The sequence below is a fragment of the Suncus etruscus genome, chromosome 15 (assembly GCF_024139225.1).
Source record: "Suncus etruscus isolate mSunEtr1 chromosome 15, mSunEtr1.pri.cur, whole genome shotgun sequence".
Lineage (NCBI taxonomy): Eukaryota > Metazoa > Chordata > Mammalia > Eulipotyphla > Soricidae > Suncus > Suncus etruscus.
In genome coordinates, this window is record NC_064862.1 from 72,991,237 (window position 1) to 73,006,859 (window position 15,623).

At 53.8% G+C, this 15,623-nt stretch overlaps 1 protein-coding gene and 1 long non-coding RNA gene across 2 annotated transcripts; one reads left to right on the top strand and one right to left on the bottom strand.

Moving 5' to 3' along the window:
- Window positions 1-10,194: 10,194 nt before the first annotated feature.
- ABHD11 (abhydrolase domain containing 11) lies at window positions 10,195-14,698 on the top strand. Its single transcript, XM_049789545.1, has 7 exons — window positions 10,195-10,374; window positions 10,541-10,676; window positions 11,922-12,095; window positions 12,231-12,401; window positions 12,494-12,675; window positions 12,847-13,042; window positions 13,784-14,698. Exons 1-6 carry the CDS (start codon window positions 10,256-10,258, stop codon window positions 12,977-12,979), a joined length of 915 nt encoding a protein of 304 aa, XP_049645502.1. The 5' UTR covers window positions 10,195-10,255; the 3' UTR covers window positions 12,980-13,042; window positions 13,784-14,698.
- Window positions 13,053-14,273, bottom strand: LOC126031294 (uncharacterized). The gene is made up of 4 exons (XR_007503269.1): window positions 14,198-14,273; window positions 13,845-13,939; window positions 13,509-13,629; window positions 13,053-13,278 (listed from the first exon to the last, which is right to left on the bottom strand). It is a non-coding gene; the product is annotated as an uncharacterized LOC126031294 (long non-coding RNA).
- Window positions 14,699-15,623: the final 925 nt, after the last annotated feature.

A 15,623-nucleotide genomic window follows, 5' to 3' on the forward strand; every position in this document is an offset into this window, starting at 1 on the left:
TCAGGGTTTTTTCCTGGCTCCGTGCTTAGAAATCACTCCTGGCAGGCATGGGGGACCATATGGGATGCTGGGATTCGAACCGATGACCTTCTGCATGAAAGGTAAACACCTTACCTCCATGCTATCTCTCCATACCCTAAATTTTCTTTTATTAAATCACCATGATTACCAAGTTATTCATAGTTGAATTTTAGACATACAATATTTCAGCACTCATCTTACCTGTGTTCCTAGCTTCCCTCCCACCTCCTTCCCCAAGATCGTTTTTTATTGAACAAAATTGTCTTAGGAAGGTTTGAGCGTAAAGAGAGGAATGAATGCTCAAGAGAGAACGCAGGGGACCAGAGAAATAGTACAACGGATAGGGCACTTGCATTGCATGCACCTGCACTAGTTTGATCCCTGGTACCCCATATGGCTCCTGAGCACTGCCAGGCATGACTCCTGAGTGCAGAGGCAGGAGTAACCTCTGGGTATTTCCAGGGGTGCCCCCATGCACACAAAAAAATAATGAGAGGGGCCAGAGCAATAATACAGAGGGCCTTGCTACTGACAACCTAACTTCAGTCCCCAGCACCCCATATGGTCCCTTGAGCCTGTCAGGAGTAATTTTTTTTTTTTTTTTTGGTTTTTGGGTCACACCTGGCTGATGCTCAGAAGTTAATCCTGGCTGTCTGCTCAGAAATAGCTCCTGGCAGGCACAGGGGACCATATGGGACACCGGGATTCGAACCAAACACCTTTGGTCCTAGATCGGCTGCTTGCAAGGCAAACGCCGCTGTGCTATCTCTCCGGGCCCCAGGAGTAATTTTTGAGCACGGAGCTAGGAATAACCCATGAGTGCAGCCAGGTATGACCCTACCCCTAAAAAAAAACAAACCATAAGTGAGAGTATAGGCTGAGAGAGCAAAGGCCAACATCTACTTTCCTATATCTGGCACTACCACTCAGCACACTGGTTTTGCTTTTCTTTTAGTTTGGGGGCCACACCCAGTGGTGGCCAGGACTTACTGCTGACTGCTCAGGGATGCCTCCTGGGAATTAATCAAGGGACTTTCCAGGTTGTCAAAGATGAAACTGGGTTGGGCCACATAAGGCAAGCAAGCTCCTTTATCCCTGACCCCTTTCTCTCTCCTGCTCCTCTCAGCTTATTTGACAGTTAACTGTGCCTATTCTTCACTTCTACCCATTGTGACTCCATTCACTTCTCCTTCCTTCTCCTGCTTCCTTTCCTTAGCTCTGTGCTCTTCACTCATGCATTCTGGCCCCCTCTGATTATCACCTTCTAGTCCTTCTCACCTCCAATCAACTCTAACCCACACCCATGCTGCCAAGCTCCCTTCTTAGCTATTGGGATCCCGCAGATCCCAAGCCCCAATTAAACTCACTGTCTATCAGTTCTCTCCCCTAAAAAGGGGCACAAACTCTCATACTCATTATCAGGCTAACGGTACTCAGAGCCCTTAACCCGTGCTTGGCCCATGCTAAGTGCTGCCTAAAGAGAAGCTACTTGACTATCTCTGGAGCACTTGAAACTTCTATGGACCTCTGGTCAGACTCTCAAATCTCCATCAAATCAAGCTTTAAAGGATTGGGGGGGGGCTACTGTGGTGTCCCCATGTCCAAGGAAACTTCCAGATTCCTTTTTTCTACCCCCCACTTTCTTCCTCCCCCAGGCTAAGCCTCTGCTCTGGTGCAGTTCCTATAGCCCTTCTCTAGTTCTTTCTGCATACCTGCCACTGCCTTTCTCTCTCTTTTCTGCCATGGTCTGGCCTCAGGGCCTTTGCATATGCTTTTCTGCCTCACAGAACACTGTTCCCTGAAGCACAGATTCCTGTCTTGTCATAAATCTTATCTGTCGGAAATCTTACCATGCTATCTGACTTCATGCCCCCGTTACTATCAAGCATGATACTCTCCAGAGCCTTCTGCACACTATGCCCCTTTGTGAGTGTCCATCGTCCCACTGGGGAACAGAGAAAGTCAGAAATAGGGGATGGAGTGATAGCACAGTAGTTAGAGCATTTGCTTTGCATGTGGCCAACCCGGATTCGATCCTCGGCATCCCATATGGTCCTGAAAGTCTGCCAGGAGTAATTTCTGAGCACAGAACCAGAAGTAACACCTGAGCACCACTAGGTGTGGTCAAAAACAAAAAGTCATCCCATCGAAAAATGGGGAGAAGAAATGAACAGACATTTCCTCAAAGAAGAAATACAAATGGCCAAAAGACATCTGAAAAAATGCTCCACATCACACTAATCATCAGGGAGATGCAAATCAAAACCACAATGAGATATCATCTCACACCACAGAGACTGGAACACATCACAAAGAACAAGAACAATCAGTGCTGGCAGTGATGTGGTGATAAAGGAACTCATTCACTGCTGGTGGAAATGCCGTCTAATCCAGACTTTATGGAAAATAATATGGAGGTTCCTCAAAAATCTGGAAACTGAGTTCCCATATGATCCAGCTATATCAGGGGTGGCAAACAAGTTCGACACAAAGAGCCAAAATTTTAAACTGTGAGTCAGAGAGCCACACCACGCAGTGACCTGCCAAAACAGACACTCACACAAAAGTATATAATTTAATAATATATTAAACACATATTGCATTTTGCCATTTTGAGTGAGGGTAAAAATCCTGCAGTGATGGTGAGGGTGTGCTGCATCCTCCACACTAAGAATTAATGGCAAGATGTTACCCAACAATTGACACATGGATCCCCAGCTTGCTGGCCCGTGCAGTTGTTTCCAAGGGATGGGAGACAGGGGCGGGACTACACACTCGGAGATCTCTCCTCAGAGGTCCCTCCTCAGAAGCAGAACAAAATCTAAACTTGGCAAAGAGCCACAGCATACAAAATAATGATAAGAGGCAAAGAGCTGCATTCATTTTGGCCAGGAGCCACATGTTTGCCACCCCTGAGCTATACCATGCCTAGGGATATACCCTAGGAACACAAAAATACAATTCAAACATCTTTTCTTCACACCTATATTCATTGCAGCACTATTTACAATAGCCAGACTCTGGAAGCAACCAAGATGACCTTCAATAGATGAATGACTAAAGAAACTGTGGTACATATATACAATAGAATATTATGCAGCTATCAGGAGAGATTGTCATGAAATTTTCCTATACGTAGATATACATGAAATCTATTATGCTGAGTGAAATAAGTCAGAGGGAGAGACATAGACACAGAATAGTCTCACTTATCTATGGTTTTTAAGAAAAATTAAGGACATTTTTGTAATAATGCCCAGAGACAATAGAGATGAGGGCTGACTCAAGATATGAAGCTCACCACAAAGAGTGGTGAGTGCAGTTAGGGAAATAACTACAATAACAACTAGCATGACGATCTTAATGAGAGAAGTAGAATGCCTGTCTCAAATACAGACAGGGGTTGGGAAGGGGGGGGGGCATGATGGTATGAATGTTGCACTGGTAAAGAGGGGTGTTCTGTTTATGACTGAAACCCAACTACAATCATGTTTGTAATCATAGTGCTTAAAGATTTTATGGAAAAAAAGGGGGGGTGGAGAAATAGCACAGCGGCGTTTGCCTTGCAAGCAGCCGATCCAGGACCTAAGGTGGTTGGTTCGAATCCCGGTGTCCCATATGGTCCCCCCTGCCTGCCAGGAGATATTTCTGAGCAGACAGCCAGGAGTAACCCCTGAGCACCAGTGGGTGTGGCCCCAAAACAAAAAATAAATAAAAATAAAAAAGGCTAGGGTTCCTCTTGTTCCTCTGACAAATATTGTCATTTTCCCCCCCTTGGTTTTTGGGTCACACCTGGCAGTACTCAGGAGTTACTCCTGGCTCCGCACTTAGAAATCGCTTCTGGCAGGCTTGAGGGACCATATGGGATGCTAGAGATCGAACCACCGTCAATCCTGGATTGGCCACATGCAAGGCAAATACCCTACAGCTATGCTATCTCTCTGGCCCCAGAAATTTTCATTTCTGTCACCAAAATTTATACTGGGGAGCAGGGGATATAATATGGAGGTTGAGTCACCTGCCTTTTAGGTGCAAGACCCCAGTTGAGTCCCTGGCATTTCATGGGCTCCTAACGTACACTTGAAATAGCCCTGGAGGGCCCCAGAGCACCCTCCAGTGTGGTCCTGGTGGTCCCCAACACTGCCAAATTCTAGCATCAACACCTCCTTGGGTCCAAGTATTTAACCAAAGAACCTGATGGCCAACATTCATGTGGGTGGTTCCCTAATCTCTAAGCACCACTTAGGAGCACCCCAGTAATAATTTACAAATTCACACCTAGAATTAGCAAGTGCTCAGTACCTCTTTGATAAATTATGTATTGGATTGTTTTGTTAGGGGAGGCAGAGGAAGATTAAAATTCAAGAGGCCTAGAAATATTGTGGGGAGCAGCCCTACCTACTGTTCTAGGGCTATGGATCCAGGGCTAGTAATCTTTGACCAAAGAAACCCAAAGCTGGGTTGGAGCGATAGCACAGTGGATAAGGTATTTGCCTTGCACACAGCCAACCCGTGTTCGATCCCCAGCATCCAATATAATCCCCCGAACACCACCAGGAAAGACCCCTAAGGTCAGAGCCAGGAGTAACCCCTGAGAATGATTGGGTGTGACCCAAAGTCAAAACAAAGCAAAAAAAATGAAGCTCAGAGCGATAACATAGTAGGGAGGGTACTTGCCTTGCACATGGCTGACCTGGATTCAGTCCCAGGACCACTTTGATCCCCAGCATCTGGATGCCTGCTCACGGCCATGAGTAATCCTGAGTATAGAGAGAGGAGCAAGCCCTGGGCATGGGTAGATGCAGCCCTTCCTCCTCCCCAAGTTGAAGTGTCATACCCAGCAGTGTGTATTGGGCATGTAGTGTCAGGCATCTAACTCTTGGCTTTACACATCCAAGGCTGTCAGCACTGTGAGCCTGTCCATGACTGGGGTCTGTTGATTGAAAGAGGAAGCTGGCTGGTGGCTGGGCCTGGCACTGGGGTCATCATGCTGGCATCCCAAATGCAGGTGCCCCAGAGCTCCTTCACCAAGGGCACTGGAGACAGACAGGATGGTCTCAGCAGGGAGGCTGAGGGCTGGGGAGGAGGCTGAAGGAAGGAAAGTTCATGGTATCCAGTCGTGAGGCCACAGTAACCACCATGAGCCACTGTCATTCTGTCTTGGTGGCCCATAGGTCCTGTGGTTTGGTCCTGGGCCAGTTTTGCGAGCTGCCTACAGCCCTGTCTGGGGAGCTGGCCCAGGAGCTTCTGCAGAGCCCAACCCTTTCTCAGAGGAGACACCTGCAAGCACGGACATTCCTTCCCTGAGGGTTTCAATTCTTGGGAAATGTACCAGACAGCTTTTTTCCCCCCTTGATTTTTGGATCACATCTGGGGGATCTAGGGGGGTTACTCCAGGCTCTGTGCTCAGAAGTTACTTCTGGCAAGTTCGAGGAACCCGATAGGATGCTGGATCAAACGCAGGTCTGCTGCATGCAAGGCAAATGCTCCCCCCCTCTGTGCTTTGGCTCCAGCCACGCATACCAGCTTTTCTTCTCCCAGCTCTGCCTCCTACATCTGAAGGAGTCAGAGTACAATGGGTTGGAAAAAAAGGGTGGGAAGAAAACAGCTGGATCAACAGCTAATTTCTTTGTACCATTTGGAAGATGGACACGAATTTCCATGCAGGGCAATAATGGGGGTCCCCCTCCAACCAGAGAGGAGGCAGCAGGCAGGAGCAGTGCATGGAGGTGGGGCAAGAAATATTCACCAAATTGATAGACCCCCAGAGCAGGAAGAAGGCTCCTCGCTGCATATGGCACCTCCATATCTGCAAATCCCATCCCCAAGGGCACCCCTGCGCCTGACCAACTCCATCTCACCCACACTAAGTCACACAACTCCCCATCAGGACTGTCTGGTGAATGCCCCTGGAAGAATGTTTCCAAAGTGGGGGTGCAGGCTGGACTGTCTACTGCTGACTGTTCTTCAAGGGAGCAGAGATGGTCGTAATTTCCAAAATGCCTGCTTCCCCCACCTCTGAGGGCCAGAGATATAGCTCAGTAGATAGGGCATTGGCCATAAATGCAGCCAACCTGGTTGTGATTGCCGGCATCACAAAGTCCTGTCAAGAGTGATTCCTGAGCATAGATTCAGGAGTCATCCCTGAGCACCAAGGGGTGCAGCCCAAGAACCAAAAACCTAAGCACAGGTGCCCTCCCTATACCTATAGCGACGTGTCCGCAAAGGAAAGAAAGCTTGGAGAATGTGCTTGTGAGGGGCTGGCTCCAAGTATCCTTCAGCAGTTGAGGGCTGGTGTGTGTGTGTGTGTGTGTGTGTGTGTGTGTGTGTGTGTGTGTGTGTGTGGGTGTGTTTGTGTGTGTGGTGTGTTTGTATGTGTGAGGGCTGATGTGTGTGTGTCCGAGTTGTGTTTGCGTGTGTGTGTCCGAGTTGTGTTTGCGTGTGTGTGTGTGTGTGTGTGTGTGTGTGTGTGTGTGAGGACCCGAGTTTGATCCCCAACGCACTGCAAAAAACATAAATAAATAAAAGCCTAGTGATGGTGGACTAAGACAGGGTGCTCAACTCAGTTCTTCCGCTGCACGCTGGGGCCCAGGAAAGCGCAGGAGTTGCCAAGCAGCGGCCTCCTCCAGATGCTAGGAGGGGTTTAGGGTTCAGCTGGGGCTAAAGGACCCCCCCAATCCTCGAGACCTGCAGTGTTCCTGACACTTCCCCGGGTGATCAGGTGCACATCCACCTGGAATTCCGGCCAGCAGCGGGCCCCAGGCTGCTGGGAAGAAAACAGCCCGCGGAAGCCGCGCTGCCGGATTACTGGCTTGTTTTGTTCGGGGAGCGAAGGTTCTGGGTCTGGGGGAGGCCCCGAGGATTACCGGGTGGGTCCTGGGGGGAAACCGGCCAGGGCGGATTAAAGAACAATGTGTGTATATAGCCAAGTCCTGGCAGCTCGGCGAGCCCCGAGCGCGGAGAAGCGAATCGGGGTGCAGGGGGTGGAGCGGAGAGGCTCTGTGAAGCCCAGGGGATACCCCGTGGGACACTGGGGGGGTCTCGAGAGCCGCAGCAGCCCGGGGCGCAACTGGCGCCCCGGCCCCACCCGCCGGCGACAGGAATTTGCCCCGTGACCTCCCCGGGCGCGCAGCGGTCTCCAAGGCGACGGGCCGGGAACACAAGCCCGATTGTCCCGGCTCAGCGGGGCAGGTGAAACCCGCCACGTGACCGATACTGGGCAGGTGCGATTACGGGGCGCCCGCTGCCCGCCCGCTTAACCCCTTCCACGCCGCGGCTGGCCCCGCAACCCCGCAGCCGTGCCACCGCGCGCGCGGCTGGCTTGGTTGGTTTGGTTCTCTGCATCTACCTAGAGCGGTGCGCACCCGGGGAGATCGGGGTGCGGGAGGCGCGAATAGCCAGCCGCACATGACACCAAAAGGGAGACCCAAAAGGGAGACCCTTAGCCACCCACAGTAGGTCCCCGGCTGGTTTACACCACCAAGGCTGGAACGCCGCCCGCCCTCCCACCTCCCACTCCCGTGCACCCGACTTTTCAGGCTTGAGCAAGCTCCGCTGGCGCCAACATTTGCTCTGGAGTGCCCTGCAGTGCCTGCCGGACTGGGGTTGAGCACTCAGAAACTATTTGGGTTGTCTGGCCCCTAGACCTCCGGGATAATTCAGGGGACCCCTCCTCTAGGCTGAGGGGGGGGACCAGGCTAGACATCCCACCGTTGGGTGGAGGAAGAGCTGCTTGAAATCACTTTGTGTGTTTTTTTGTTTGTGTGTGTGTTTGGTTTTTTTTTTTTTTTTTTTTGGTCGTGGTTTTGGAGGGAGGGCGCACTCCTGATCTGTGCTCAGGGATCACTCTTGGGGGACCCAGAAGACCATGTGAGGTGCCAGCGACCGAACTAGGGTCATCTCTGTGCAAGCCAAGCATTTGACCTCCATAGACTATCTTTCCAGCCCCCAAATCACCTTTGAAATGCTCCCTTCTCTGTATCCAGCATCACAGGAAACCCCATCCCTGACTTTGTGGGCCATCTAGAAAAATACCTAGTGTTGACCACCTCCTCCAAAACCCACCCTTCAAAGCTCTGGTCATCAACACACAACACACACACACACACAGAGCACAGAACAGCACAGCACCTCAAGACACTCCTGGGTCAGTCATGTATTGGTCCTTGGTTTTAAACTACCCGCTCCTGCCGCCAGGGGAGGCCTGTGTCATCCTGCCAAGTACCTGGGCAGGAGAGGACACTGGGGCACTGACCCAGCTGCCAACTGAACCTTCCCCTTTGTCTCTGCTGGTGCCCTGATCACTTTGTAAAATTATGATTGCACTTTAAGCCAATGAACATGGTTCCAGCTGGTCAAGGGCCCCAGCCTATGGTGAGGCCCAGGGAAGGGAGGTATTCTCACAACAAACTCTATCAAGTGTGATGATAACAGAGATTAGAAGACATTCAGTTCAACTGAGTTGACTTGAAGAGATGGACCTCAAAGGGCACTGAGACTGGGACCTTGGGAACACTCTGAGGCAGAGAGTGACTGAGCAATGTGAGGGTGTGAGACCTGAAACCAGGGAAGGCTCAGACCTGGCTGTTTATGTCTTGCAAGAGTGTGGCCATGAGTTCAGTCCCTGGTACCACCCACATGCCTGAGTTCCACCTGGGAGGCACTAGTGTTTGTGTAAACCCTGCACACCAAAAAGCATGTAATGCCCAGAAAGCATGTGTGCAAGTGAGCAAGACCAGGTGAACACAACCAAGTGTATGTTGGCCCCAACATCACAATCACCACAAAGTCAGAGAACTAATAAAACTAATAAATGGAGGACCATCATAGTACAGGGGGAAGAACACTTGCCTCACACATAGATAACCTGGGTTTGGTCCCCAGCATCCCATATGGTTCCCCAAGCCCACCAGGAATGATTCCTGAATGTAGAGCCAGGAGCAACCCCTGAGCATCGCTGGATGCGCCCCCCCAACAAAACCCCAAAACAAACCTAATAACGGGGCCTGGGAAACAAGACAGTGGATAAGAGTTTGCTTTGTGGGTGGCCAAGCCAGGTATAATCAATCCCCAGTACCACATATTTAGCCCTGAGCACTGCCAGAGTAGTATCTGAATGCAGAACCAGGAGTAAGCTCTGAGCACTGCTGTGTGGACTAGCTCCCTCACCCCCAAGCTCCAATACTTAAAGAACATTAGAAAACTCTTATCAATCAATAAAGAAAAGAATGGAGCACGCTGGTAGAAAGTAAGGAGGATGAGACTGGAGACCCAAGCTTAGGCTGCAGAGGTGAAGGAATATTGTGGAAAGTGCAGCTGCTAAGGGCCACATGGGAGCCAACTGAGAGCCAAGATGGGGCAACCAGGGCAAGGAGAAAAGAGGCAGCTTCCCCTCTGAGTTTTAGAGGGGAAAGTCCCAGGAGTTTGAGCTCTAGAGGGGGTTAAGATCATCTGTTTCTCTAAATTTGGGGAGAGGGAGGCGGTTAACTGCTTCAACTTCTAGTCCCCTGCAGTCCAAACAACAGGCTGGGTTTGACTCTAGCATCCCAAATGGCAGCAGATCCAGGTCCTGATTCTGGCTTGTTCGGAACAAACTGTAAAAGGGTCAGGGTTCGGGGTGCTTGGAGATGACCTAGACGTCAGGATAGGCAAGAGATGCTCAGCTGTGGGGCACGGCGCCTGCAAAGCGGCGCCCCCGGCTAGCCACACCAACCAAGTGCGGCTGCCACCCAAGAGGGAGCTAAGAAAGTAGATCGGGCACGGAGCCCGCTGCGGGCCAAGACAGGGGCGTCCTCAGCTGCCAAGGATCTTTCCCGCGGACACCCAGCGCCCAGGATGCGCGGAGGGAACCGCAGAGAACCAGTTCCCAAAACGCAAATGTCTAACACCCATCCAAGAGCCTGCGCCGGAAGAAGCGGGTCGGGACTTCCGGAGGGCGTGGCCTTGCGGTCCCTCCCTCTCCGCAGCATTACGTAATGGAGCAAGGGGTGGAGCCTCGGGGGGCGGGACAAACTTGGTTTCCCGGATGAAATAAGATCAGGAACCCTTGAGCTTAAAGCGGCAATGCCGCGAGAGTTAAAAGGGGCGGGGGTGGAGCTTAGTCGGGGTGGGCGGGGCTAGTTAGAAGAAGGCGGTGCTATTATTTAAATGATGGGCGTGTTTATAAGTGGGCGTGTTTGGAGGCGGAGCTAAAGGCCCGGGCAGGCTACAACGCGTGGGGAAGTGACTCCCGAGTATGCTGCGCTGGGCCCGCACCTGGAGGCGCCCCATAGTGGGGTTCGGCCGCTCCTGGCTCGGTTCCTCCAAGGTGCCCGTGGCACCCAACAGCAGTGGCCGAGACGGAGCCAGGCCGAGGTGAGTCAAGGGCAGCGCGTGGGGCTGGGGGTGAGGGGAAGGAACCGTCCCTCGCCCCACCCCCAGGGCTGGACATACCCTCGCCCCGCCCCCAAACCACCCCCAAATTCCCAGCCCCCCAACTCCCTACCGCCCGCCTAGATCTGCCCTTATGCCTCCCCACCAGGCCTGTGCCGCTTTCCTACAATCTCCTGGATGGGGAGGCGAACCTGCCGGCCCTGGTCTTTCTGCATGGGCTCTTCGGTTGCAAAACCAACTTCAACTCCATCGCCAAGGCCTTGGCCCAGCAGACGGGCCGCAGGGTGAGCTTCCGCCACGGGCAGGGCAGAGCAGGGCCGGGGCCAGCTCCACCCACCCTCGCTGTGCCCAGGGTTGAGCAGAAATGTCCGAAGCTTCTAGAGCACAGTGGGTAGGGCTTTTGCCTTGCAGGCTGCTGACCCGGGTTCGATCCCCGCCTCCCATATGGTTCCCCCGAGCCTGCCTGGAGTGATTTCTGAGCGCAGAGCCAGGAAAATAAAAAGAAGTCTTTGTGGCCCACCCCCAAAATAAAACAAAACAAAAAATAATTAAAGAAATGATCTGGGGCCCAGAGAGATAGCACAGCAGCGTTTGCCTTGCAAGCAGCCGACCCAGGACCAAAGGTGGTTGGTTAGAATCCCGGTGTCCCATATGGTCCCCCGTGCCTGCCAGGAGCTATTTCTGAGCAGACAGCCAAGAGTAACCCCTGAGCACCGCCGGGTGTGGCCCAAAAACCAAAAACCAAAACAAACAAACAAAAAAAGAAATGATCTAAAAAAAGGAAAAAATAGAATATTCTGGCTGTATTCAAAGTCCTCCCTCCCTCCTATCCTTTTTTCCTTCCTCCCTCCCTTCCTCCCTTTCCTTCCCTCCTTAAATCCTTCCTTTCTTCCATTCTTCAGAAAAAAAAATATTCTGTTGGGCCAGAAAGCTAGCACGGCAGTAGAGCGTTTGCCTTGCATGCAGAAGGACGGTGGTTCGAATCCCGGCATCCCATATAGTCCCCTGAGGAGCCTGCCGGGGTCGATTTCTGTGCTTAAAGCCAGAAAAATAAAACAATAAATAAAAAAAGAAATTATCTGTGGCTGGAGAAGTTCTGCATGAAATGCTGCAGTTCTTCCCTTGTTCGTGTCATGCATGGGCATCCACAGGCTGGGTCACAGTACACAGTGGCTGTACCTTCTGACCAACGAACTGCCTTGGTTGTTCCTAGTGCTGCTGTCCCCAAGTCAGGGGCTCTCAGAGGCCTGAGAACCTCACACAGGCAGCTTCTGTACTTGGTGCTTGGGAATTAGCTTCTGCTTCCAGCCCCCTTTTGGGCTTGCCAGCCAGCCAGAATTTCAGCGATGTGTCCACACCCCCCGGGCCTTCTCTTCTTGGGCAGAGTGGTCCTGCATTCTGCCCCTTCTCCCCTTCCCAGCCCTCCTTCCACTTCGGGGCTTCTCCCCAGGTCCCTCCACCTTGCTCACCCACTTTTGTCCGTGCCTGGAATGTACAGCCTTTGCTGACCCTTTCCCTGTATTGCCCAGGTGCTCACGATGGATGCCCGGAACCATGGTGACAGCCCCCACAACCCAGATATGAGCTACGAGGCCATGAGCCAGGACATCCAGGAACTCCTGCCCCAGCTGGGTCTAGTCCCCAGCGTCCTCATTGGCCACAGCATGGGAGGCAAGACGGCCATGCTGTTGGCCCTTCAGAGGGTGAGCACCCCTTCCTCCCATGACCTCAGCTCCCTCCCACCCTGTGTGGCCTGTCCGTACTCAGCAGGCAGCCTGGAACTGGGCTTGAAACCCACTACCGGTCCCCAAGTCCCGTTTTCCTCCTGCCCCCTGTAGCCTGAGCTGGTGGACCGCCTGATCTCTGTGGACATCAGCCCAGTCGAAACCACAGCAGTGTCAGACTTCCCGGCCTATATGGCAGCCATGAAGGCCATTAACATCCCAGACGGGCTCCCCCGCTCCTCTGCCCGAAAACTGGCCGACGAGCAGCTTAGGCCTGTAATTCAGGTAATGTGCCCACAGGCTCTGGGGGCTTCGGTAGGCTGGGACCTGTCCAGTGACAGGCAGTCTCACAGGGACCTCCCCCCAACTGCTGACAGGACTTAGGCGTGCGGCAGTTCCTGCTCACCAACCTGGTGGAGGTGGACGGGCGCCTAGTGTGGCGGGTGAACTTAGATGCCCTCGCACAGCATATGCGCCAGATCATGGCCTTTCCACCCCACCAAGAAAGCTACTCAGGACCCACCCTCTTCCTCCTCGGTGGAAACTCTGAATTTGTGCGGTAATTTTCAAGCCCTGAAAGGGGGAAAGAGATGGGGTGCACTGGGAGGGCTGAGGTGCAGGCAGAAGCCTCTGAGACTCCCCAAAGCATCGCTGAACAGGTGGACTCATGCCACTCCCATCTCCCCCCTTCTTCTGTTCCCTCCTCGGCTCCATCTCTGCGCCCTGGCAGGCCCAGCCACCATCGTGAAATCCAGCGGCTCTTTCCTCACGCCCAGATACAGACAGTGCCCAATGCTGGCCACTGGGTCCATGCTGACCGCCCGCAGGACTTCATGGCCGCCATCCGAGGCTTCCTCGCCTGAGTGGGGCTCCCAGGCCTTTCCCGGGCCCTGTGGCCGGTTTCAATTCTGCGCATAGAGACTCAGGTGGGCACCATGGGGGATCCTGCGGATGCAGAGGTGCCTGACCTCTTGCTTTTAATGGGTCAAGGGGGACAGCTTAAGGTCTCTCACTTCCAGCGCCCCCACTGGCCCAGGGGGAAGTGGCTCCACGATGTCCTGGCCACTCTGGGGTCCCTGGAAGCTCTTGTGGTGCCTCTGGACTCTCGCTCACTTTGTAGCTGTGTCTCCACCTGCCGCTGTACCAGTTGTTGCATGTCTTCCTGAGGGTTCGGAGAGCAAGGTTAGAGGTGGACACACATACATGCATTCACACACCAGCCTGCCCTCCTTACACACACACACACACACACACACACACACACACACACATAGGGGTGGACACACACACATACATTCACACACCAGCCTGCCCTCCTTACACACACACACACACATACACACACACACACACACACACACACACACACACACAGCAGGACATCCTCCTTACCTCCCAGGCCTCCACCTCCTGCTGCAGCCTCAGTTTCTCCTCCAGGACTTCCAGCAGCTGAGCCTCCACAGCTCGTAGCCGGGCTCTGCAACGGGCCAGCTCCGCCTCCACAGCTCGCTTCCTGCAAGGACCCCGGGAAGTCAGGCGGGGCTGGGCTGGGCCTCAGGGCTGGCCAAGGTGGCCAAGTGCCTGGTGGCATTTTCCTTGCAGGAATTTCTGACTTCTCTGCCCTCCTCACCCTCTTCCCTCCTCCTTCCACCCTCCTCCCTCTCCAGGACCTGCCCTGAGGGAGCTCTGGCAGTCACCTCCCCACCCCTGCAAGCTGCCCTCTCTCACTTGGCAATGGCCTCATCGCGCTCCTGGAGGGCTTGGTCCAGCGAGGGTTCGGTGCGGTGGTCCCCCAGTTCTTCGGCCACCCTCCACGCTGGGCTCTGGCACAAGAAGAGGGGGGAGAGCAGGGTTGGGGTGCCCACAGACACAGAGGCAACCCCCTCTGGGCCCTTCCGCCTAAGCCTGGAGAGGGGAGAAATGCAGGCAGGCTCCCGGTCCAGATCCTGCCTTGTCTGGACGGTAACTTGTAAGGGGGTGCCCCACCCCCCAAAATTAAACGGGTTGGCAGGTGCCCAAGCTCCGAGGCTCGGGCCCTGAGACCAGGAAGAGGGTCGAGCTGGGTTTGAGCGCACACTTACCCCTCCGGGGCCCAGACCTAGAGGGTGGTGGGATGACTGGGAGGCCGATCAGTGGGGTGCGGCTGGAGGACATGGCCCTTTGCCCTCCCTCCCAGGCTAGGCGAACCCGGGCTGTCCCCGCCCCACCTGTTTCCCCGCCCCAGTCTCATGTCCCTACCCGGGCCGGTCGCTCCCGCCTCTCTCAGGAAGGGGGCGCTTTGCTGCCGTCAGAAGGACCCTGGCGCCCAGGAGATCACACCAGCTTCTCCCCCTCTGGAGTTGGCACCTTGGAACTCCGCAGACCGTCCACCCAGGACACCTCAACAGTGGAATGACAAGGGCCCCAAGACAGCGGAAACACTACTGGCCGGCAGCAGGAAGCCCGCAGCAGGGAGGGGCGCGGCTGGGGGACAATGGGACAGTGGTGGAGCTCTGGGCTGTGTTAAGAGTGAAAACCTTACAGTTCTGTAAATGAAGCACCACAAATTCAAAACAATAAAATTTCAACAAGACACCTCAAAACGAGGACCCGAGCAATAATAGTACAGTGGGAGGGCGTTTTGTCTTGCACGCAGTCGAGCCGGGTTCAATCCCTGGCATCCCATAGGATCCCCTAAGCCTGCCAGGAAGGATTTCTGAGTGCAGAGCCAAGTGTGGCCCAAAACAAACAAAAAGACACCTCGACAGGAAATGGAAGGAAAAGAGCTTAGTCAAGCCCAAGGGCTGGGACATTACTCTGCATGTAGGGGCCATGGTTCCATCCCTGGTACCACCAGGAGTGACCCCCTGATCACCCCTGGGGGAAGCCAGTCCCAGTGAACTCACTCTCACTGGCACATCACCTCATGGCCCTCCAGTATTTCTAGTGGGGCCTGTACTTGGGGCTTAGGCTTCCCACTCCTACCTTGGTGTGGACATGGGGTACACCCTGACACAAGAGGTGGCAAAGGGACTTTTCCCTGTTGAGAAAGAATCCTCCAAGGACCCAAGTCAATAGTCCAGCGGAGAGGTTCAATCCTGGCACCCATTGGGCCCCTTGAACCCCTCTACTGAAACTGCAGGTCTCCCCTGAGTTAGTGCTCCCCATCTCATGTACCTTCAGGCTCCGCACCCCAGTGCCAACCTTCCTGGCCCTGGCTGTCAAGGGGCTATGTTCATTGCCAAGGACCTTGCAGTCAGCGGGCCCACAGGCCTCCTGAGCACTGTGGGGAGCAGCTTTGGCAGGCCTATGTCCAGCTGCCCTACCTTGGGGTCTACCTCCGTGACCCTCAGGGGAAAGCAAGGGAGGAGAATAGTAGGTGATGGGGATAGTGGTACAGAGCCAGGATGGAGTCCCTGGGGGCTGTCCCCCCACCCAGCTCTGCACTCCTTCCAGGGGGACACACCTGAACCCATATTGGTGGGAGCCCAAGGGCAAGGCTCACTGGTTGGACCACTGCCTTGCAAG